General features: G+C 37.3%; 2 protein-coding genes across 2 annotated transcripts in view; both read left to right on the top strand.

Annotated features, from left to right (window-relative positions):
• Nucleotides 1-8,169, top strand: part of LOC132839103 (CMRF35-like molecule 1) — a 14,383-nt gene extending 6,214 nt beyond the window's left edge. The window contains exons 3-7 of the mRNA XM_060859884.1: nucleotides 92-169; nucleotides 243-296; nucleotides 5,599-5,706; nucleotides 6,087-6,118; nucleotides 6,204-8,169. Coding sequence (XP_060715867.1) covers nucleotides 92-169; nucleotides 243-296; nucleotides 5,599-5,706; nucleotides 6,087-6,118; nucleotides 6,204-6,395 — 464 coding nt within the window. The 3' untranslated portion in view covers nucleotides 6,396-8,169. The remainder of the gene's footprint in view (nucleotides 1-91; nucleotides 170-242; nucleotides 297-5,598; nucleotides 5,707-6,086; nucleotides 6,119-6,203) is intronic.
• Nucleotides 8,170-13,718: 5,549 nt separating this feature from the next.
• On the top strand, nucleotides 13,719-23,383 carry LOC132839168 (CMRF35-like molecule 6). Its single transcript, XM_060859993.1, has 7 exons — nucleotides 13,719-13,878; nucleotides 15,224-15,544; nucleotides 16,211-16,288; nucleotides 16,362-16,415; nucleotides 18,767-18,871; nucleotides 19,619-19,665; nucleotides 21,556-23,383. The coding sequence occupies exons 1-7, from the start codon at nucleotides 13,839-13,841 to the stop codon at nucleotides 21,925-21,927; spliced, it is 1,017 nt and encodes a 338-aa protein (XP_060715976.1). The 5' UTR covers nucleotides 13,719-13,838; the 3' UTR covers nucleotides 21,928-23,383.
• Nucleotides 23,384-26,373: the final 2,990 nt, after the last annotated feature.

The raw sequence follows: 26,373 nt of genomic DNA, 5'->3' as shown, positions 1-26,373 counted from the left end.
TGTGGAGACTTTTGTGATGTTCTGTACAATAGACCTGATTTAATAAGAGTGTAAACTCAGAGTGATAAATGGACTGTTTCCTTTCTTCCAGTTGATCCCACCATCAGTTCTGTCTCACACACCACACACTTCACTCCAACCCATGGGGACACGACACATTCAGTAACAGGTATAAACTTTTTTACCTGACTTCTTCTTCACATTTCTCTCACATCATTAAATCTGTCTCTTTTTTATTTCAGATAAGTTACTAACTTATACTCTCCACAAAACCTCCATCACTCCCTCATCTCAGGGTATGTAGAATATCTACCATGTTATTTTAAACATGCTGCTCTGCCCTGTGCTTTAACAACTGACAATGACAATTTATTTATATTTAATTACAATTTCCCTACAAATATCCCATCAGTCATATGCTTTTGAAAATAAAAATATCTTTAGCCTGGACTTAAAAATATTAAGAGAAGAGACTTGTCTAATGGACAGTGGCAAGTGTTCCAGAGCCTGGGGCAGCAATACAGATAGCACAATCTCCCCTGCACTTAAGCCTCGACTTTGGGGTAAACAATAGATCCTGGTTGGAAGACCGAAGGGATCTAGTGGGTTGATACTCAGTCAGTAACTCACTGATATAAGAGGGGGCCAAACCATTCAGAAATTTATAAACGAGGAACAAAATTATAAAATCCATTATAAAACAAACAGGCAACCAATGTAGTGAGTGTAAAATAGGAGTAATATGTTCCCTCTTTTTTACCCCACACGAGTCGAGCCGCAGCATTTTGGACAAACTGCAAGAGAGATAAAGCTGTCTGGCTGATCCCAAAATAAAGCGAGTTACAGTAGTCCAGCCTAGATGAAATAAAAACGTGAATTACTTTTTCAAAATCTTTAAAAGAAATAAAAGACTTAGCTTAAAAGACTCAGAAATAAAAGACTCAGACACAGCTGAAAAAAGCAAGCTTTGACGACTGAATTTATTTTTCAGTCAAACTTTAAACCATCATCAAAAATGAAACCAAGATTTTTTACCCATAATTTCAAATACAAGGACATCCCTCCCAAATCTGACAATAAGTAACTGTAGACCCATTACCATGTTTTCATTTCCTTTTAACCATCAACATCACAGCACCTTCTAATGATGAACATGTCACAGAATACACACATTAAAGACAGAATACACACATTACAGACAGAATACACACATTACAGAATACACACATTACAGACAGAATACACATTACAGACAGAAAACTCAATTTAGGACAAAAGATTCATGGCAGTTATTTGCTAAATAAATAAATAAATAAATAAATAAATAAATAAATAAATAAATAAATAGTGAAATCCTGAGGAAAAAAATAGTAAGTTGACAATATTAAATTTCCATGTACAGTTTAATATATACAGTCATGTGAACAGAATTAGGACACGCCATCAAAGCCTGTTTTTTTTTTTTAAATCCCCCACCCACCCCCCCCCCGGAACATTGTTACAGAGCATTTTGAATAAGTTTTGTCTTATTTAAACGTCAGATATTTTGTTTGATTTGCTCTTAATTGTTGAAGTGAGTGGTTTCACCATGGTTAGATCCAAAGAGCTCTCTGAGGCCTTCAGAGCAAAGATTCTTGATGTTTATGAGTCTGGTAAGAGATATAAAAAGATTTCAAAAGAATTTATAATCAGACATTCCACTGTCCAGAAATCATTTACAAGTGGAAAACATTTAAAACACCTGCCATCATGGACAAGTCAGGAAGCCCAAGTAAATTCAACCTAAGAGCAGACTGCAAGATGATTAAAGAAGTCTCCAAAAACCCTACAATATCATCACAGGACCTACAGCAAGCTCGTGCTACAGTTGATGTCAAAGTGCATGAATCTACAATCAGTAAGAGACTGAACCATTTTACATATCATTGGAGGTCTGAAGGACGAAACCTTTACTGTCTAAGAAAATCATGAGGACAAAACTGAAGTTTGAGAAAGAACAGAGAGAAAGGCCAAGACTTCTGGAATAATGTACTGTGGACAGATGAGTCTTAAACTGAGTTTTTACACACCATATCAGAGGGGATGTTTAGTGTGAACCAAATACAGCAATTCAGCAAAAAATCTTCATACCAACTGTGAAACATGGAGGATGAAGTGTTCTGGTTTGGAGATGCTTTGCTGCAGCAGGACCTGGTCAGATCACCATCATATAACCTACTATGAATTCTACACTGTATCAGAAGGCACTCGAGGAACATATGAGACCATCTGTGAAAAATGTTAGGCTGAAGCAAAACTGATTTTTGTTGTTTACATGCAATTACATCATTTCATCTACAGGTAAAAATTAAAACTAGATCATAAATTGACATGTTGACATTTCCTATTAAAGAACTGGGTATTTAATTATGTGTCCTAATTTTTTCACATGACTAAATTAGGTTGTGAGGAGTTCATTAGGTGAAATGTACATAATCAGTGTGATGACATGAGCAGAGAAAAAGCTTTTTTCTTTTCGTGAACAAGTTGTGACCTGGACTGAGATTCATGCATGGAACAAGATGGCAAGACTTTCACTGAGTCTTGAGAACTGTTGAAGTGCTGAATAATTTAATTTTGAGCCTAATATTGAGAAACAGAAGAAATAGCTAACCTGGATGACAGAATGAGTCGATTATGGACTTTTCTTCACAAACATTTAATGGACCATTTTATTACCAGATCATGCCATAAAACACAACGGTAGGTCTGAACTGTTGCAACTTAACAACTCGTAGGTAAATGGACTATTGTGTATTTGTGAAATAAAGGACTGTTTTCTGCCAATCTAGAAATTGGACTTTTATAAGTATTGAATGGTTATTTGAGGTTTACTGCCTATTTTGTTTCATATTGTACTGCACATTTGTAAGTATAGACATAATAGACTAATTCTGTGATGTGTTAAACATTTCAAAGTTTTTTCTGTTTTTGTGAATATTTAAAGTTTTGGGTACAAAAAGGTTTAACTGAATTAACAGGTTTCAATCAGGAAAGTTTCAATCAGTTTTATCATAGATTTTCTTTCAAACTTATTATTCAGGCCATCTGTGATAAGAACATTGTCCATCATAATTCAGCTGTGGTTGATTATTTGTCTTTTGCTTTGATTTAATCCATTGCTTTGCATATTGATGCAATTCTATGCATTCTTGATCAAATTGAGGTTTTTATGGTTTTCTTGTTGTAACAACCTGACTACAGGAAGGGAAGGATGACCAGAAAGAAAAACAAAGATCTGACTCATGCAGTCATTCAGCAGTTTTAAATCTGGGGAGACGATTCCTCCATCTGTTAGGAGAGAACTCCCTGTGTTTTCATTGTGAATGAGAGAGTTGTAAAAGTTAGAGATGCAAAATGGAATCTCTTTTCGGAAAAGGCAAGAGGTGAGGACACTGAAGATGAAATACCATCTTCTTGACAACAGTAGGCCTGTACCACCACCCTTAACCATTTCTTGTGGTGAGTGAGAGAAGGCATAGACAGAGGATAGAGCAGCTGGTGTAGCTGTGTTCTGTGGGGATATCCAGGTTTCAGGTAGTGCCAGAAAATCGAAGGAGTAGTGGGAATCACTAATCAGTAGAGATGAGCCGGATACTCGGCTGAAACGAGTATCCGGTACGGATAAAGCACTTCTGCCGAGTACGAGTATTATACGAGTAATACGAGTCAATATCTGTGCTCGGATTGAATGAAAATCATCATTGGGTAGCTGATTGTGTCGGCGTTCTGTGATAGGCTAGTCACAGCGCCCCTCCCCTACAGTGATAGGCTAGTCACAGCGCCCCTCCCCTACAGTGATAGGCTAGACACAGTGCGCTCCCCTACAGTGATAGGCTAGTCACAGCGCCCCTCCCCTACAGTGATAGGCTAGTTACAGCGCCCCTCCCCTACAGTGATAGGCTAGTCACAGCGCCCCTCCCCTACAGTGATAGGCTAGTCACAGCGCCCCTCCCCTACAGTGATAGGCTAGTCATAGCGCCCCTCCCCTACAGTGATAGGCTAGTCACAGCGCCCCTCCCCTACAGTGATAGGCTAGTCACAGCGCCCCTCCCCTACAGTGATAGGCTAGACACAGTGCGCTCCCCTACAGTGATAGGCTAGTCACAGCGCCCCTCCCCTACAGTGATAGGCTAGTCACAGCGCCCCTCCCCTACAGTGATAGGCTAGTCACAGCGCCCCTCCCCTACAGTGATAGGCTAGTCACAGCGCCCCTCCCCTACAGTGATAGGCTGGTCACAGCGCCCCTCCCCTACACACATACAGATGTATTGTGTTGCTGTGTCTCGCTCTGCTCACTCACAGTCACACACAGAACAGCTCTCTGTCTCTCCCTCAGTCACTCGGGTTCGCGGGTCTTTTCCGTTAACGTTTAGGGTTTCTTCAGCTTTTTACTTCGGGTTGCAACGTTAATAATACGTACTTACTAACCAGTAGAGTTCTGGTAAACGTGGGTTCGTTCAGACGTGGTGCTTGCTTGATAGAATGCGACTCGCATTGCGTCTCTGCCTGTCAGAGATTTTTTTTCTTTTTTAAACCTTCAGCTGTCTCTAACCAGTAACCAGACACTGAGTGTCTGACACGTTTTTGCTGTATTTCATAAAAACATAAAGGTAGTAAGCTAGTGTTATAAATATTACAAATTAATTATTAAGCTACACACACACTCACACACACACACCTGGTGTGGAAATAAAAAAATAAAAAAGAACCAAAAAAAAAAAATCAAAATTAAAAGTTAAAAAAGAAAGATATGTTGTTCATTACATTTTACTTCATAATTGCACTGCATTGTTTTGTTTTCATTGTTGCAAAACTTGTTCTGTAATATAGTTTGTTTGCTATCGTGATCAAAACCATTGATCTGAAGCTCAATCCTGATGCTGTCCTGTAAAAATTTTTCTAATCAGCAATAAATATAACAATTTCTGATCAACCCATATCAATTGCATGCTTAAAATAACATACCGGTTAAAGCCCCGCCTATTTCAAGACAAGCCCCGCTTACTTCCGGGTTAGGCCCCACCCACTCTGAGTACAGATACAGATACAGATAATTCATATGGTTAACAGATACAGATACAGATACAGATAATGCTGTACTCGCTCATCCCTACTAATCAGCTTTCCTTACGGCAGGCTGGCAATTACAGAACCCATCTACCACCACTGTTTGAGACTCAGACAACAGAGGAGGGTAGATGAGGTTACTGGAAATGTGACTTCTGCTCTGTAAATGCTCTAGACATTTATTTACAATGAGGTTTTAGGGATACTTACAAACCGACATTGAAGGGAGAACATTCATTTGAAATGAGTAAGCTCCGCCCACAATTCACACCTTAAGGGAGATTGAAACTACACCTGGTCAATCAGATGAGAGAACTACAAAGCTACAACCTACACTATAAAGTCAACAATTTGCATATCAACTGTATAATAAGATAACAATACTATTGTCAAGATCAACAATGCACAAAATTGTTACAGTAAATTAAGCATAAATGGGCAGAATATGGTTTAAAATATTGTGACACATTGTGTGGGTTTCTGTTCCAGGATTCACAACTATACCCCAAGTCACAACTGTTGTGTCTGTTGCTCTAGTGCTGCTTCTCATTGGCCTTTTATCAGCTGGAGTGATACGGTGGAAAAAAAAGACCAAAGGTACTGCAAACAAACAAGCACCTTTTAATTTATATTCACACAACATGTTAAAGTGTTAATGTGCTTTATTTTCAAACCAGTAACCAATGAAACAACCAATGCAGCCAAAGTCACATGAATAAACTTTCTCATGCCTATTTTCATGAGAAAGTGTGATAAAGATGTGAAAGATATCACTGAACCCACAAAACAACTGATCAAAAGTCACACAAATTATAAAAAGCAGTACAGCAATTCTTCAACGGTGCATAGTGTAGAAAGGATATTCATTAACACGTGGAAATATAGTTCCTCCACACTATGGATGTGAAATGAATGGACTGTAATTTTGTTCACTGTCTTTAGAGAATGTGATTTAAAGCAAACTCTTCTATCTTCAGGCTCTGGAACAGTGACACAATCTACCAGAGAGGTACAGGCCAGTGATTTGCTTCAGATGTTACTTTCACAAACACTTTACTTACAAACATTTTATTCATTTTTATTTTCCATTTCAGACAAATGAAGATTATGAAAATGATCAAAATTTACTTCCTGTTCAAACAAGAGTAAAAGTCAGTTTACCTGAATCTGTCTACATAGGTTTAGACCCAACCACCTGCCAATCAGATTCAGTCTATCAGACTCTGTCAAGTACTAATAACCAATCAGATTCAGTCTATCAGACTCTGTCAAGTACTAATAACTAATCAGATTCAGTCTACCAGACTCTGTCAAGTACTAATAACCAATCAGATTCAGTCTACCAGACTCTGTCAAGTACTAATAACCAATCAGATTCAGTCTACCAGATTCAGTCCCATATCAAAAAACATTAAGATTCTTGATACTTCTGTTCACCATCCAAGTGGACTGGTTTGAGCTGTCAAACTGATTAATGTAGCCCCATTGTTTGTTTTTTTTTTCTTTTTCCTGTGAATTTACTCTTTTGTGCTTCGGATCTTTTCAATAGTTTTTTTTTTTTTTTATGGAGGACAAATCACACACTCTTTGCATTGTATGTTTGCTAGTGGAGCTCTCAAGGTAGCTGGTCACGTGAATTATGAGAGTTGCTCTCTGAAAAAATTCAGCTCATGTCTGGCTTTATTTTCAAGCCTGGCACTTGATTCCCATGTTTCAGGCCATGGCTCATCATGGGGCTCACAGTTGGTGGAGTATGAGATAGTGAATCCTCTTTCTCTTTCACTCTCCTGCAACTCCAAAGGTCACATTTTGGACTTTGAAGCTTGTTTCACAATTTCTTCCTATCGAAACAACAACCTAATGTTGTCTTTTACATCCTTTGAACAGTTGGTAAAGTGTTGTAATCCCCAAATCAGATTTAATAGGTATTTGCAACTTTGGAACTTTATCGAATTGAATTTTAATTATTTCTCATATTGCCCTCCAACTTCTTTAATGTAAATCAGTCCAAAAACAGGCTCTAAGCAGGATCTACAGTATGATGCACTTAACATGTATGATTCAACATCTTTAGATCTACTCAATAATAATACAGAGACAGGCGTAGACGAGCCATATTCAGAAAACTGGTACAAAATAATTCAGAGAATTTTTTAATCAGCCATTTGCCTTAGACATTCTGTAATACAATTTGGACTAAAGTCAGACTTTTTAAGATTAAAGCTGGCAGATCCCACATGATAGATCAGTGTTACTCATTGCACGGCCCGCAAGCCTCCTGCGGCTCGCCAAACTTTAATGTGCAGTAAATGGCAGTAAATAATACGATGATATGATCATGTGGTTAAAATTTATTTTTCATTTAAATAACAATTTTTCATTTTCATTTAAATAAAAATTATATATATATATGTTACGGGTGTCGAGCCATAACACAACGTACATATATAACCTGTATTGTGTGTGTGTGTGTGTGTGTGTGGTATTATAGTTTATTACTAATTATCATCCTGTCCCCATATATTTTATTGCCCCTACACCACTCCATGAAAGTGTTTTTTTAACAACCATTTAGTCAGCTAAGTTTATTGATCATGAATATATACTGTATCGTGTGCTGATGGTGTGAGTTGCCATGCTGGACATGTTGGTCTGAAGTCATATGATAAACTCTGGGATGAAGAGACCCTCCTGACTCTCTGAGTAGGAATTCTGAGTTGAGGTCCTAGTTTTCTTTGTTTTTCCTCTGAGTTCTGAGCTTTAGTCAAACACAGCATGACGTCCTGATTGGCACACTGTGATCCTGGAATAGACTCCTGACTCACTGTGACTCTGACCAGGATGAAGCACATGTATATATCACAGTACAGCTACTTTAACCAGCCAAAAGCTACTTAAATACATTGTTTTATTTTGTCTCACTGCAAATTAACATATAAAACATATGATGTCACTTTGGATGTGAAGAACTCATGTCAGTATTTAAATATATTTACTCTGTGTGTGAATTCTGTAACCACATGACTGTTATTGTGAATAAAGGACAAACTTCTGCTGCAACATCACAGTATTGAAACCTGATTATTCACACTTTCTGTCATTACTTCTGCTTGGACATTCTCTGCTGGAACATTAGGGGGCGTTCTGGCTTGTAATACTCACCTGGTTGTAATTGGTTTTATTATTATGTGTATTTATTTCCTCTGCATTGCGGTCAGATGCGTGGGGTCCTCATTTTTTGTCGACTTCTGTGTTTCGGTTCCTGTTTCCTGTATTAATTTTTTTGTGTTTTGTTAATAAAATCTCATTAATAAAAAAGTTTTTATTTTGTTATCCCTGCATTTGGGTCTTTTTATCTGTGAAGACACCCCCGTTCTCTGACAGAAATAAATACACATAATAATTAAACCATTTACAACCACGTGACAGAAAACACACTGCCAGAACCCCCCCTAATGTTCCGGCAGAGAATGTCCAAGTCCTGACACTTTCATACACTCATCGTTTCTCTCACACAAGTAAGAGACAGTAAGTAATCTATAAATACATTTAACATGGGTTTGATTATTTTTATTTCATATTTAAAGTATGATCTACATTAATTCAATTCAATTCAAGTTTATTTGTATAGCGCTTTTTACAATGGACATTGTCACAAAGCAGCTTTACAGAACATAAACATAGAACAAAAGATAAACATAAGGAGAAGTATAAAGAATTAATATAATAAAAATTCAAGATATATACAGTTCACAGTGTGTATGTATGTATGCATGTGTGTATGTGTATTTGTCCCCAATGAGCAAGTCTGAGGAGGCTCAGGCAACAGTGGCAAGGAAAAACTCCCTTAGATTGGTAAAGGAAGAAACCTTGAGAGGAACCAGACTCAAGGGGAACCCATCCTCATATGGGTGACACTAGATGGTGTGGTTACAAATATACAAGTATCACAGAGTCCAACTGGAGCCGGTAGATCTGTAGATGTCTCAGGATTCTCACAGAGTCAGCCTTGTCTCAGTGGAGGTCCAAAAATTTCAACGCACGGAAGACGATCATAGCATGTGTGTCTCAGCATGGGTAGAAAAAGAGAAGAGAAGAGCAGTGCAGATGGATTAACATATCTGCTGTTCATAAGAATGTGCAAGTCTAGTGTAATAGTGCACAATATTATGGGATGTATTATGTGTACGCCTGACTAAAGAGATGAGTTTTTAATCTACATTTAAACTGTGAAAGTGTGTCTGAGCCCCGAACACTATCAGGAAGACTATTCCAAAGTTTGGGAGCTAAATAAGAGAACGCTCTTCCGCCTTTAGTAGACTTAGATATTCTGGGGACTACCAGGAGCCCTGAGTTTTGTGATCTCAGAGAGCGTGAAGGATTGTAACGTGTTAGAAGACTAGTTAGATACATGGGAGCTAAACCATTAAGAGCCTTGTATGTAAGTAGCAGCAGTTTGTAATCAATTCTAAACTTAACAGGTAGCCAGTGTAGAGATGATAAAATTGGGGTTATATGGTCATACTTTCTTGTCCTAGTGAGAACTCTGGCCGCTGCATTTTGGACTAACTGTAGCCTATTTATTAAAGATGCAGGACAACCACCTAGTAATGCATTACAATAGTCCAGTCTAGAGGTCATGAAAGCATGAACTAGCTTCTCAGCATCAGATACAGACAGGATGTTTCTCAGCTTGGCAATATTTCTAAGGTGGAAGAAGGCTGTTTTTGTGGTTTGGGCGATATGATTTTCAAAAGACAAGTTACTGTCTAATATAACACCCAGGTCTTTCACTGTCGAGCTACTAGTAACAGTACATCCCTCTAATTGGAAATTAAGTTGTGAGAGTTTCTGTGTACTAGTTTTTGGGCCTATAAGTAGTGTTTCTGTCTTATCAGAGTTTAACAACAGAAAGTTACAGCTCATCCAGTCTTTTATCTCTCTAAGGCATTGAGTTAATTTCGACAGTTTAGTTATTTCATCTGGTTTTGATGAGATGTATAACTGTGTGTCGTCAGCATAGCAATGGAAGCTAATCCCATGTCTTCTGATAATGTTCCCTAATGGAAGCATGTATATCGAGAAAAGCAGAGGTCCTAGAACTGATCCTTGAGGGACCCCATAATTAACTGGTAATAAACTGGAGGATTCACCATTTAATTCTACAAAATGGTATCGATCAGACAGGTAGGATCTAAACCAACTTAAAGCCTGTCCATGAATACCTATGTAATTTTGTAAGCGATCTAGGAGAATGTTGTGATCTATAGTGTCGAATGCAGCACTAAGGTCAAGTAGAACTAATAGTGACATACAGTCTTTGTCCGAAGCTAAGAACAAGTCATTTGTAACTTTAACAAGTGCAGTTTCTGTGCTATGATGGGGCCTGAAACCTGACTGAAACTCTTCGAGGATATTGTTCTCCTGTAAGAAGGAGCTCAGTTGAACAGACACAACCTTTTCTAGTATTTTAGACATAAACGGAAGGTGTGAAATAGGTCTGTAATTTGAAAGTCCATTAGGATCTAAATTAGGTTTCTTAATGAGTGGCCTAATAACTGCCAACTTGAAGGGTTTAGGGACGTGACCTAAAGATAACGAGGGGTTAATAATATTATGAAGAGGCTCACCGGCTTTATATAACACTTCTTTCAGTAGTTTAGTTGGAATGGGGTCTAGTGAACAAGTTGTTGATTTAGCTGTAGTAATAAGTTTAACTAACTCTTCCTGACCTGTACTTGTAAAGCAATGTAGTTGTGTGTTTAGAACCTTAGGTGAGACCGGGATGCTAGTTGCTCTCATATGTTGAGCGTCACCTATTTTATTCCTGATACTTTCGATTTTATCAGTGAAGAATCTCATAAAATCGTCACTACTGAATTGTGATGGAATTGTGTGTTCAGATTTTTGGTTTTTTGTTAGTCTAGCCACTGTGCTAAATAAAAACCTGGGATTGTTCTGGTTATTTTCTATGAGTTTGCTCAGGTGCTCAGCCCTGGCTGCTTTTAGAGCCTGTCTATAGCTGGACATACTTTCCTTATATGCAATTCTAAAAACCTCTAATTTAGTTTTTCTCCACTTTCGCTCGAGGTTACGGATCGCTCTCTTGAGGGTGTGAGTATGACTATTATACCACGGTGCAAGTGTTTTATCTCTAACCTTCTGTAATCTGATTGGGGCAACAGTTTCTAGTGTGCTAGTGAATATAGCGCCTATGCTGTTAGTAATTTCATCTAGATCGTCTGTGTTTAAGGGTGCAGCAAGAAGTCCAGACAGATCAGGCAGGTTATTTGTGAATCTGTCTTTAGTGGTCGGAATAATAGTTCTACCGAGACGATAATGTGGTGAAACGCAGTTAGCCTGTTCTACAGGTAGTGTGTACATTATGAGATAATGGTCTGTGATATCATCGCTTTGAGGAATGATATCTATATCAGTGACATCTATTCTGTGTGATATTATTAAATCTAGCGTATGATTACGACGGTGAGTTGCTCTAGTGACGTTTTGTTTAAGCCCAAGTGAGTTTAGTAAGTCCATGAATGTGGGTCCTAGCGCATCATTTGTGTCGTCAACATGAATGTTAAAGTCTCCTACAATTAATGCTTTATCGAAGTTAATCAATAGGTCAGAAAGAAAATCTGTGAATTCTCTAAGAAAATCGGTGTAGGGCCCTGGTGGTCTATATACGGTCGCTAGCGCAAGAGACATCAGGGATTTTTTCGTGTGCGTGTGCGATAGTGTAACATTAAGGACAAGCACTTCAAAAGACTTAAATCTATACTGTGTTTTCTGGGTAACAGTAAGGCAATCATTAAAGATAGTGGCGACACCACCTCCACGACCAGTCTGACGAGGCTCGTGCTTATAGATATAACCTGATGGTGTAGACTCATTTAGACCGATGTAGTCATTTGGTTTAATCCAGGTTTCTGTGAGGCAGAATGCAGTAAGGCTATTGTCTGAGATTATTTCATTTACGATAAGTGCTTTGGGTACAAGTGATCTAATGTTAACATGGGGAAAACATATATAAAATAATGTAATGTAACACTGAACATTTCTGTTCCAGTTAATGTTAAGGAGCACAGGAAAACATATTATATTATATATATATTATAATAAGAGTGTGTTTCAGCTCTTGTTTTACAGTTAAACAGTTTGACACATTGTCCTACTGGGTGTTGATAAAGTAGAGAGTTCATGTGTTCACACATATAGACTGAGGTGTTAAGACGACTCTGTACAAAGTGCATGAACTGTGTTTAATCTCACACTAACACACTGTGCACTCTTTAATAACATCTGAGAATTGTTCTAGTTTTCATAGGATTTTAGAGAACCATTGTGTTTTGATCCATTTTTTTTTCAGCAGTAATTCAGCTGTGGTATTAAATACACAAGTACACAATACAAAAACATCACCAGTTAATGAAGTAAATAGCAAAGATGCATGACTTGAACCAGCTAGCATGATTACACACAGGATGTGCTGGACATGTTCGTGTCACAAGCTAAGCGCGTTCCTTTCTCTGTTTTTAAATAAAAGCAGCTTTTTAATAGACGTGCTCTGAATGTAACTGACAATGTAAACCCACAGTTGAAGCATAAAGAAGAAGGAAATGGTGACAAATCTGTTACAAAGAGCACTTTATAGTAGAGGATACCATTCAGTCATGAAGCTGAATATTTATATTAATAAAATATTTAATATTTTTAATATTTCCAGCATGTTTTTAGATTTTATTTAATGTGATTAGAGAAAAATCTGAGCATTCGCACTATTTCAGAAGAAGTGACTACAATCAAAACAACAGCAACAGTTGTTAACCACATCCACTTCTGCTGATTCTTTACTTTTTGCTCAGCGGTTGGACATGAGACACTTATCTTTTGAGTACATATTGAGCAGTAGGGAGGTTTTCTGGAAGTGTTGCAGCTGTCAGGGAAGTGTTTTACAGTCACTATACAGGAAGTGACACATCACCCATGTAGTGTATGAGTATGTTGAATGGTGGTTAGTACATCTACTAATATGCTAATTAATGAGGTAAAGTGTTTGACATACAGCTCACATAAACAGCTTCACTCTTAAGTAGTCTGATAGACGTGACAGAAGGCCTCGACTGCCCTACAAAGAACATTTGTGATGCTCTTGTACTTGAGCAGAGTTTGATCCACATGGTGATGTCATTGTATTGCAGAAGATCTCAGGAAAACATACAAAAACATTACTGTCTGTTCATTCGGTTCACATAATGTCAAGGTCTTCACTTTATGACCATCACAAGCCATTATGCATTAATTATTGAAGGTCAAGGCTTTGCTTTAATCACTGGAGCACATCTAGTTTCAGACTGGAACATTTTACAAACTCTTATATAGTCAAACTCTCTACAGACTGAGAGGAAAAACAAAGAAGTGATATCACAGTTACGTTGCAGTACACAACTCCACTGGTCATTAGTTTAGTATCAGAAACATGTTTTCTGTTCTTTTGTTTCTGTTACATTGACAGCAGCTGTTGTAACAACGACACTCAACACTTGACACACACTTCCTGAGTGGTTTTCTGTCAGCAGTTTAAAAGTGGAAGTGGACATGATGTTACTTTCTTCTAATGCCACACAAAACGACGCCAAGTCACAGAGACAAGGACAGTGCTGGAGTGTCGTATAACTAATATTTTATCATTTTTATTTTCTGAAGTTTCTGAGTCTGGATTTAGAATGAAGATCCTCCTCATCTTCATCTTCTTCCTGACTCCCGGTAAGTAAAAGCACTTCGCATTAATCTTCATTGTAAGTGTAACATTAAAGAATTGGACATTTAGCACAGACCTTGTATTCATGTTCTCCTGTGTTTAATGTAGTGAAGTTCAGGGCTGCTGAGACTTTGTGTTTAGCTTCAAAAGCACACAGAGGAGCTTCACTTCATTTAGTGCATGAAGACAAGTACATGTTTAAGTGACCAAGTGATCACAACACAAGTGAACATGATCTCTGTTTATTTACAGTGTAAACTTGAATAATTGTTCTTACAATAGTCCTTAACTACATGTCACATGTTTAAAGATCAGGGCTGAAGTTTTATCAGAGCGTTTTATCCTGTTAATCAACACAAAGTGTGAGACATTTTCCATTTCCATCATTGATGACAGATTACCTAATCTGAAGTGTGAATCTATTGTCATAAAATGGCAGCAGCTGCATTATAGTGCAATAGTAGTGACAGTCACACATGAGTCACACATGGTATGAGTTGGTAGTGTTTTCCCTATATAACATAAGTCCTTAACACTAGTTTAACAGTAACTAAAGTAATTTAACCTTGTAACTTATAAGGAGCCTGCACAATATTGTCACCTAATAAAATTGACCTAAAATTTTAAGTACAAATGTAAACAAACAACAGCAACAGCAAATAAACCTTCACAATGTAAAACTGCCTATAAATATAAAATCTAAGTGCTATCAAAACTTAAGTAACAGTTAAATGAGGTAGAATATCAGTGATGAAATTGTTGCACTGCCTTTAATTCTTTTTGCAAACATAAAATGGAAGTCAGGTTAGAATGTCAGTGCTGGAACTGTACAAGTAAACACTAACTAGCCGTCCATGTGGCAGACACATCACAAACATATTCACTGATTTTACATTAAGAGCTGATCTTTGACAAGTTACTATATTCCTGCCAGTGCTGATTAGCCTCTGAGGCAGCGCTGGTGGCAAGGATGCAGAAGTATTTCTTGGCTAAACGTCTGATCCGAGGAAAGTTCACCTCATGCGTCTTCACATGCGTCATGTGCTATACATCATAGCGTCGTGTCTTTCAATACAGTATATCATCTATATCCAGAGATGACACTTTTTTATCATGTAAAAATTATACCGGTATTGTCATGGACGGTATGATATGGCACACCCCTTTCTGACATGTTTGATTTAGATTATTAAGATGAGAGTTTGGTGTTTATAACACGTGTATTATACGTGTAATAATACGTGTATATGATATTCTAACACACGTATCTCTTGTGTACCTTCCTCTTCTCTTACACTGATGCACCATCTTCCTGGATCATATTTCATTCCACTGTATATTATTCTCCAGTTGGTACTGATGCTGTAACTATAGTAACTGGATACAGAGGAGGATCAGTTCAGATTAAATGTTACTATGAATCTGGATATGAAGATAACAACAAATATCTCTGCAGAGGTGAATGTTCTTATGTGGGGAATAAAGACATTCCTGTTAAATCTGGATCTCCTGCTGAAGACCCCAGATTTTCTCTGTATGATGACAAAACAGCCCGAGTCTTCACCGTCAACATCACTGATCTGAGACCTGAGGATGGAGGCAATTTCTGGTGTTCGATAGAGCGGACATTGAAAGATATTTACACAGAGATTCTATTGCAGGTTAAAACAGGTGAGTGTTACACAGAGAATAAATAAATCTCACACATTATTTCACTGATTATTAAATATTGTTATTGAGGCAGATTATGTGCAGTGTGTCCCAAAAATCTCCATACAGAGAGGAAACTAACACTTTAGTATTATTTATTCAAAAGTCTTTTACTCACACACACACACACACACACGCAGGCACACACGCACACACACACACACACACACACTCATGCACACACTCATGCACACACACACTCACGTGCACACACTCACACACACACACTCACACATACTGTACACACACACACACTCACACATACTGTACACACACACACACTCACACACACACACACACAGACATACTCACACACACGCACAAACACACACACACACACACACACTCACACACACACACTTACTTTTGCACTCATGCACACACGCACACACACTCACACTGACATACTCACACACACGCACAAACACACACACACACACACACTCACACCTTCATTATGGTAGAGAGATGAATCTGTGTGAAATGACAATGTTTTGTAAATGAAGTTAAATGTATTAAAAGTCTTCATTTCCTCTTGTGGAGACTTTTGTGATGTTCTGTACAATAGACCTGATTTAATAAGAGTGTAAACTCAGAGTGATAAATGGACTGTTTCCTTTCTTCCAGTTGATCCCACCATGAGTTCTGTCTCACACACCACACACTTCACTCCAACCCATGGGGACACGACACATTCAGTAACAGGTATAAACTTTTTTACCTGACTTCTTCTTCACATTTCTCTCACATCATTAAATCTGTCTCTTTTTTATTTCAGATAAGTTACTAACTTATACTCTCCACAAAACCCCCATCACTCCCTCATCTCAGGGTATGTAGAATATCTACCATGTTATTTTAAACCTGCTGCTCTGCCTTGTGCTTTAACAACTGACAGGAAGTAACTGTAGACCCATTACCATGTTTTCATTTCCTTTTAACCATCAACATCACAGCACCTTCTAATGATGAACATGTCACAGAATACACACATTACAGACAGAATACACACATTACAGACAGAATACACACATTACAGACAAAATACACACATTACAGACAAAATACACACATTACAGACAGAATACACACATTATAGACAGAATACACACATTATAGACAGAATACACACATTACAGACAGAATACACACATTACAGACAGAATACACACATTACAGACAGAATATACATATTACAGACAGAATACACACATTACAGGCAGAAAACTCAATTTAGGCCAAAACATTTATGGCAGTATATTTTTCACAAGTATTTATTATTATTTGTTTCATATTTTGCAGGTTTTTCCCAAATAATAATAATAATAATAATAGAATTGTATTGTATTCTCAGGATTTCTGTTGAAATGAATACAGAACTGTTTGTGAAACTTAAAGCTGCAGCCACAGTAACATTCCCACCCAAAGGTCTACTTCCCCTCTACACCTGGTGCACTCGCACTTATCTCACAGTGGGTTGGTTGTCTGGACAGATGTGAAGTCTAATTTTCCGGTTTCAGTCTCCAGGGTGTTTTTACTCATGCAGTGTTTAGTTCGTTTGAACAGAACTCTTATTCTTTGCCTCACTGTGGTCTTGTGCTCAGTTTGGGTAGGTTACAGGTCTTAATACTGAGTTATTCTGGCAACAACCCAACATGTTGGTTTAGAACATCTGCTCTTTTGACAGCATTTTTATTTTAATGGTTTTATTTGAAAGTTAAAGATATACTGTATGTAGATCCCGTGTGGTTGAATGTTTTCAGGTAATTATTGTCCACGTCTTTAAGGTGAATGAACTCAGACTGTCATCTGACTCGAGGTCATCTGACTCGAGGTGACTTCTAAACAAACTCTACAAGGGGTTTTGATGCAGTGAGGAAACTCTGTATGAACTCCAGAAGGAAGTGTATCAAACATGCCATGTTTTAGGTTGTAGCTCATATCTACACAAAATGCAGTTAAACTGAGCCATGAGGCAAGAACCAATCAGATCACAGAGCTGTAGCACTGCAGACATGCTCTCTGTTTGGGAAATGTTAAACGAATAACAAAAAGGAAGACGTGCTGGATGTAATACACAATAAAGCTTTACACCCTTTACACACTTAACCCCACCTCTATCTCTGGCTACAGGAAGGTTTCACAAGTCTAATGTAGAAGCGGTGTAAGTATGGGTGTTTACCCCCGGGGTAACAAAACCTACTCTAAATCTAAACAAAGCACAACTTTACTGTGTTAATTCTACATCACAGTAAAACATGTAGAGTGTTAGAATGTTACAGCAACAGACAACTCTAACTACATGAACTCAGGATTGTGTTCAGTTTATAATCACCAAAAGTGTGTAAACTCATGTTTTTTACAAGGAGATTTTCAGCCAAAGCTTTTATCAGCATGAAAGAATACAGATTTTAGTTCCTATATGACCAAATATTCCAGTTTCAGCCACATCAAGTTAAACATCCAGTCTGAAGGCCACAAAACCACATCAGCACACACACACACAAACACAAACCTGCACACACACTCACCTGTACTGTACATGCACATACAGACACACACACACACACACACAGGCACATACAAGCAGACACACACTCACACCCATGCACAAACACACACCCACATACAAACACAGAAATATACACGCAGATATACAGACACGTACACACATACACGTATATGCACATACACACACTCACACACATACACAGACTCACATGGGGTCATAAAGCGTGAAACCGGTTAGATCCAAGTGCAGGTTTATTTGCAAAATCCAAAAACAGGCAAGGTTCAAAACACCAGGCAAACAGCAACAACAAAGGAAATCCAAAAGCAGTAGTCGATAATCCAGGCGTAGGTCAGGGCAGGTAGCAAACAATCACAAATACGAAAAACAGGCAGGGTCAGAAACGAGGCAATAAACAGAACAGAGAAATACGCTCAGTATGTAGACAGGCTAACAAGACTTCACGTCATACGAGAGTTCTGAGTGAGCTTAAATAGACCAGGTGATTACAAACAGGAAACAGGTGTGCTGAGTTGGTGGTGCAATGGATTGTGGGAATTAGAGTCCTGATGGTAAAGTGCAGCAAATCCTCTGCAGGCCAGCAGAGGGAGCCCTCATGGTTCTCATAACACATAGACACAAACCTAAAGTTTAATTGTTCTGTTTTCTTCCAGGGTTCCAAACTTTACCTGTCATCACTGCCGTGTCTGTTGTTCTCGTGCTGCTTCTCATTGCCCTTTTATTTACTGGACTGATTCAGTGGAAAAAGAAGACCCAAGGTACTGTATTCCATTCACACAACTACTTAATGTGTTAATAAAGTCAGAATTAACTCATGAAAGGTGAACACAGTGAATGACGCACAACACTGAGGTGTCACTTATGTGTGTAATATAAATACACACACACACACACACACACACAATACATTTCCTGTAGCATTGTAAACTACACATCACATGACTTTTAAAGGTGACTAAATGATTTTAGGCCTTTATTAGATTATTATTATTATTATTATTATTATTATTATTATTATTATTATTATTATTATTATTATTATTATTGTTATTATTATTATTATTATTACGAATAGTAATAATAATGTTTAATGTTTTACATTTTTATTTTATTAATCAGAATTGCAAAATTACATTTTTCTCTAAATAACATTCTAATTTTTATAATGCATATTTGGTGATGAGTGTTTAACTTCTATTGTGTTTGTAAACACTTTAACACTATTAATCAGGGCATTTATTCACATTCAATTAGTAAATAAGAATAAATCAAACGAGTCTCCAGAGACATTAATCCTCCAAGTAGAGAGAAATGTACATGCATGAGGTCCATAGAGACAAGCACCCTTTACAAACTGTATACATTTATTTATTTATATTATTTGCTTATATATATATATATATATATATATATATATATATATATATATATATATATATATATATATATTACATATCGTAATGTCATCTTTAAAACAGTTGCTTGTATTTTTTCCCAACTTTCAGCCTCATCTTCATCCCAATCCTTAAAAAGCTCCTCAAACCCCCGTGTGGTGAGTTGTGCTTTTCTAAAAGCTGATTTCAACAAAACCACAGAAATAACGATGAGGTCACATGATGGATTGCACAAAACCAAACATTACATGCTGATGAAATTTGTACAGAACCCTTAAGGTTAAAAGGACTTAAAGTTAATCCCTGATTATGTTCTAATTGAGGACTTGGCTGTGAGATTTATAATAATTATTTCACTCACACCACATTTGAACCCAGGCATCAGTGTACAGGAGACTTGAACAAACTGAGTGAACCACAACTTAGGTTAGAACATGTGGGTATTATTAGTGTGTTAGCAGAAGGACTGAAGTCAAGTGGAGCTTGAACAAGAACAAGAAGTTAGACTGCAGAGGAGAAACCTTTGACTGTTTACTACAGAAAGTTAACTAAGAAATTAAAGTTTTGGTGAACAAGAGTGTGGCTATACTGAGAAGACGAGACAAACGAGCACAGATGAAAGTCTAGAGCTCTCACACAGCTCTCTGCTTCCCTTTTGTGGCAGATTAAGGTTGCTACATACAGTATATACACACACATGCTCGATGTCCACTTTATTCAGAACGCCTGCACATTCACACAGCTATCCAATCAGCCAGTCCTTTGGCATCAGCACAATACATAAAGTCATGCAGATAGAGTTCTGAATAGCTTCAGTTAAGTACAGTGATACCTCGAGATACGAGTGCTTTGACATACAAATTTTTTGAGATACAAGCTATGATTCCACCATATTTTTGGCTCGAGATACGAGCATCCGAGCCACCGCCAAAACAAAGATGTGTGCAACAACCACGTGTGCTCTGTTTCCCCGCCTCAGCTTCCCACGTCTCACTCGGTTAAAGCCGCCTTTCCACTGCACATGACAAATGACGGTCGATAAACAGGAAGTCATTAATTTCCTATGGAGAGTCGCAAAGGGGCTGCGTGACGTGGAGACCATCTGCGGATCTGTAATTTTTTCGGATTCGTTTTAAGCGTTGGATCCGTGAAAAAATTTTAAATTGTGCAACTACACTGCATCCGATATGCCGACCGGACAGGTTCTTATTAAAACGACCGGCAGATGTTAGTGAGGAAAGAGTGACAATAAAGGCAAAAACAAGTGAAGAGAAAAGCTATGAAGAAAATTAAGTACAATTAATGTAAAGAAAACAGAAATTGTAGCAATTAAGTTCAGTTAAGTTAAGAGAAATCAAGCATCGCGTTAGTTCTGGCAGGTCACGTCGTCAAGCGTGCATCAGCTGTTAATCAGCTGTCCACGACGTGCACCAATCCGGTTACGACATCCATATTACCCCACCATTTAAATTCCCATTCATTGAGCCGCTTTCTAGCGCTTTTAGTGCTGTGATTTAAACTCCCTCCTCCAACCCCGACTCCACCATGCCGGAACCCGTGTTCATTGTAACAGTTTACGTCATAAATCTCCACATATTTTTCTCTCTCTCTCCCTCTCTCTCTCTCTAATTATTTAATTATTTATTTATCCATTCATTCATTTATTATTTTCCTTTCCTATTTTTAACTCTATGCATGATTAATGGTTCTGTTATACGGGGGTCTATTCTATTTTCTAGTTTTGAGATACGAGCAAAGTCAGGGAACGAATTAAACTTGTATCTCGAGGTATCACTGTAACATTTTATATGTACCTCTGTCACATGTCCGTGTTTCTCCCTGGCTGAATTCTTTACTTCAGAATGTTGATAAATTATTAAACATTATAAAGATGTGCATTTAAAGCATCTGGCATTTAAATGAATTAAAATGAAATATATACAGATTTTAGACCATATTTAAGACTTTAATCTGATTGAGCTGTTTTTAAGAGCTTTTTTTTTGTAACTAAATTGAATATAATTGTTTCTTTTCCTTCTTGTGCTCAGCTTCCAGCACCAGTCTATAACTACGAGGAGATTAAAGACAGCAGATCTCTTTCTAACACAATATACTGCACTGCTCAGTTATCCACAAACCTCCCTGACGGTTCTGAAACCATTTACTGCAACACTGAATTACCGACAACTACAACTGTTTATTCTACAGCACAAAACCCACCAGATTCTCCTGATCAGGACTTCTACTCCACAGCTCAGTTACCCTCAGCAGTCAGTGCTACTTCACCATCAGTGGTGAAATCAGGTGAAAGTCCAGTGTATGCAGCAGTGAGTTTTGAGACCAGCTCTTATGGTGCAGCTCCAACAGCCATCTACAAGAACAAGAGCAACTCCTGTGTTTATGCTACTGTAAATAGCTAGTTAGCATTCATCAGAATGCTAATCATTCTGAGTTATTTGTTCTTTTTAGCAGCCATTAATATATTATATTATATATTATACATCATACCACTTTATTCAATTCAATTCAAATTTATTTGTATAGCACTTTTAACAATGTCATTGTCTCAGAACAGCTTTACAGAACATAAGAAACAATACAAAAATGTAATATACAAAGATTAATATAATACAAAAATTTAAGATTAATGTTAGATTTATATTTAAATGTGTTATATTTATCAATGAACAAGCCTGAGGTGACTGAGGCTGTGGTGAGGAAAAAACCCTAGAAGGAAGAGGAAGAATCCTTGAGAGGAACCAGACTGTAAAGTGAACCTCATCCTCATTTGGGTGACACTGGAGGGTGTGATTATAAATATACAGTCTGACAATTGTGTATTGTTAGGAGGTTGTTGTCCTCAAGACCACATATAGTTCATATCTCCTCTTAGAATGTCTGAATATTTCATAAAGCAGAGTCCAACTGGAGCTGGAACATCTCTAGATGCCTCGATATTCTCACAGGGTTGGTCTCATCTCAGTGAAGGTCTGAAATCTTCATGATACGGAACACAACAGGAGCTGGTAGAATCTCTGGATGCCTCAGGAAGGGTAGAAAGAGAGAAGCATTGAAGAGGAATTAGCATAGCTGCTGTTCATAATATTAACAAGCACTAGATGATAATGTGCATTTGGTCTGATGTAATAGTGCACAATATTATGGGATGTATTATGTGTACGTCTGACTAAAGAGATGAGTTTTTAATCTACATTTAAACTGGGAAAGTGTGTCTGACCCCCGGACACTATCAGGAAGACTATTCCAGAGTTTGGGAGCTAAATAAGAAAACGCTCTACCGCCTTTAGTAGACTTAGATATTCTGGGAACTACCAGAAGTCCTGAGTTTTGTGATCTCAGAGAGCGTGAAGGATTGTAACGTGTTAGAAGACTAGTTAGATACATGGGAGCTAAACCATTAAGAGCCTTGTACGTAAGTAGCAGCAGTTTGTAATCAATTCTAAACTTAACAGGTAGCCAGTGTAGAGATGATAAAATTGGGGTTATATGGTCATACTTTCTTGTCCTAGTGAGAACTCTGGCAGCTGCATTTTGGACTAACTGTAGCCTATTTATTAAAGATGCAGGACAACCACCTAGTAATGCATTACAATAGTCCAGTCTAGAGGTGTCAGGGATCTGCACGGACTTTTGGCCATGTGCGATTGTTGTTGTTTTTGTCACGTGGCTGCCCCGCCTTCGTCTGCTCCTCCCTGTCTCCACACCTGTTCCCCATTGTGTGTGATTGTCCTTTTTGTATTTAACTGAGCCACTTTGCTGAATGCAGGGCAGATTCATTAGTTACGTTAGTCCCTGTGTAGTGTGGATATTTCTGTTTGTCCTCATTATTTATTAAACCCCTTTCATTTGAAGCTATCCTGCATACGGGTCTGTCTCCTTCCTTCCTGGTTGTGACAAGAGGTCATGAATGCGTAAACTAGCTTCTCAGCATCAGATACAGACAGGATGTTTCTCAGCTTGGCAATATTTCTAAGGTGGAAGAAGGCTGTGTTTGTAATAAGGGTGATATGATTTTAAAGACAAGTTGCTGTCTAATAAACACCCAGGTCTTTCACTGTTGAGCAACTAGTAATAGTACATCAACTGTGTACTGTTTTTTGGACCGATAAGTAGTGCTTCTGACTTATCAGACTTTAACAACAGAAAATTATGTCATCCAATATTTTATCTAATGCACAGTTATTTTGGTGTTAATGAGATATATAACTGTGTATATAAAATTTGATAGTTCATTAGGATCTAAATTAGGTTTCTTACTGATGGGCCTAATAACTGCCAACTTGAAGGATAAAGTCCATTCTTTATGTCGCTGTACTATTCATTTCTCAAATCTGATTGTTCAGAATGTGTTGATTCATGTTTGTCACAACAGTCCTGACAACAGCACAACAAATAAAAAGTAAGCCATCTTATATTTTAATATAGTTTTTAAAAATTACATTTTTGTCAAAAATATACGACACCTGGAACATTCTGAATTCTGAATATGTATAAGTTTATTTATATATAAATCCCTTTTGATTATGGACTGTATTTTACACACAGCTTTATTTTCCCAGTTTCTCTAGTTTCAACATGTTTAGAAAATCTGGATTCAATACATTTATTACTCATGAAGGTTGATGTAGCTGTTAATAGTAAAATATGTGTCATGTTTCTGCTTCCTCTTGTTTAACTGTGTGTGTATCTGACTTCTTTCACTTTTGTTGAGCAATATTAAATATACCTTTACATACTGTATGGTTTCTTTTTTGTTTGTTTGTTATTTCTGTATTTAGTTTTGATAGTTATAGATTGAATTCCTTCAATTACATTAATTGTACAGTTTTACAACAGCATCTGTGTAACCTGGGAATATTAAATTATTTAATTAGACAGAACATTAAACAATGAAGGCTGAGGTTCCTGTCATTATGTGAAACCTGGAAAAAATACCTGCTGAAAATCCCAGCTTGCCCTGACCATTTACCATCTGCCACAAATGACATCTAAGCTGCTAAAGCTAATTGAGTTTAAACAAACACTAAAGACCTACTTCTTCAACAAGAACTTAAATTAGCACTTTGTTAAGCTCTTAAGAAATCGTCTTCATCTTGCTTTCTTCTCGTTCTGTACCAGTCCAACTGGGTGCTTCGACTGATGGATCTCAGATGGTTCACTGATCTACTGGACTAGCAGGAGCATGTGTTATTAATAAAGACTGTAAAGCACTTGTCAGTTGAACTGATTAAAAGCATCTGATAAATGATGTAAATATAAATGTAAATAGAAGACACTATATAAGAGCCACACTGTAAACATGAGCTGTTGAAGTTCATTCATCCGTGAATCTTTGCAACAAAACCAGCTAATAGTTTTCCTGTTTAAGTGTAGCACATCAATATAAGGACACATTAGTATTGTACAGGTTTATTTATTGATATTGGTATCATAATATCATATAATGAAACCTACAGTAAGACATCTCTGCTATAATACAGTCAGATGACATGGAGTTACAGTAAAACATACGTATCTAACACACATGATTATTTTACTAACAACAACTTCAGGGGGTCACGGTGGCTAGGGCTTAAGTTAACTATAGACCGGCAATGATTAGTCTGGCAATGATTAACACTTCTAGGCAAAATAACCTTGAATTTGGTTACATGTCGCTTCTGCCAAAATAACTTGCGAGATGATTCCATAATGTACGTTGCGTCTTTTAAACGCAAAATTGCTTGCTGGTCTCTTGCTGTGAGGCAACAGTGCTAACCACTGTCAGAAATGTACAAATATATACAGACAGAAATGTAAAAATATATTATCAAAATAGCTCTCATGAAAAGAACCCTATTACCTTTTTTGCAACTTGTTCTTCCTCCTGTGTGTCAAGGTAAAGTTTGTTGGGTACCCTCTTTCTCTTCTTGCTTTTTGGTAGGTCCTCTTGCAAGAGTTTCTGCTCAGCAGTCATAAGTGTAGACTCCTTTTCTGTTAGTAAGAAATAGTAGCAAGACAGAATTTAATGCCCAGAAACAAAACTATGTAGTTACGTTATCAAATACTGTATTTTACTGTCAAATTTTGTGCTGTTTTTACAGTTTTTTGTATTGTGTTCCCCCTGCTTTTTATAAGTTTAGTCTGTTCATTTTAACACGTTAAATTTTGCTGCCGTACACAGCCGCTTATCTGATTTTCACTGTGCAATGTTATTGGCTGACAATGTTGACAGTTAAGTATTCTTATTAACCCAAATCTTAGCTGACAATCTTCAATTTAGGACTTTTAAAGTAAGTGTTTAATTACTTACTTTAATTACTGTTTCACTTCTAAATAAAAATTCATACTCATGTGACTAATGGCCCTTAAGCTAGCTAAAAGTTCAAATGAAGCGTCGTGATGGCCGTTAGCTAGCTCGTCACTGTCCCGAAGCTAATAGCCTACAGCGAATGTTACTTGGCCAATAATGCAAAAACCTCAACAGGATAATTGCTATCAATAATGTTGCATGACTAACCAAGTAAAAAAAATATAGAAAAAAAGCACTGTACTTGCCTGCCAACTGCAAAATGTGCACTGTAAAAAAAAATCTGTTGTTTTTACAGGAAAACGCTGGCAGCTGTGGTTACCAGAGAATTCCTGTAAAAAATACAGCAGCACTGTAGATGACTTTTACGGACAAAATATGTAAATTGATTTACAGTCAATGAAATCACGGTTGAATCACATTAAAAAAATTGTTGTCTACAATTTTTTTTTGTTAATTTCACATAACTGTGTTGTATATAAATAAACAATTTCCTGTATTTTTTACATGGAATAATTGCTTATTGTGCATCAATAAATGATCAAATTAACAGGGA

This window comes from Tachysurus vachellii, chromosome 24 (assembly GCF_030014155.1).
Source record: "Tachysurus vachellii isolate PV-2020 chromosome 24, HZAU_Pvac_v1, whole genome shotgun sequence".
NCBI lineage: Eukaryota > Metazoa > Chordata > Actinopteri > Siluriformes > Bagridae > Tachysurus > Tachysurus vachellii.
The sequence above is the reverse complement of the archived record's forward strand: the minus strand, read 5'-3'. Positions and strand labels throughout refer to the sequence as shown.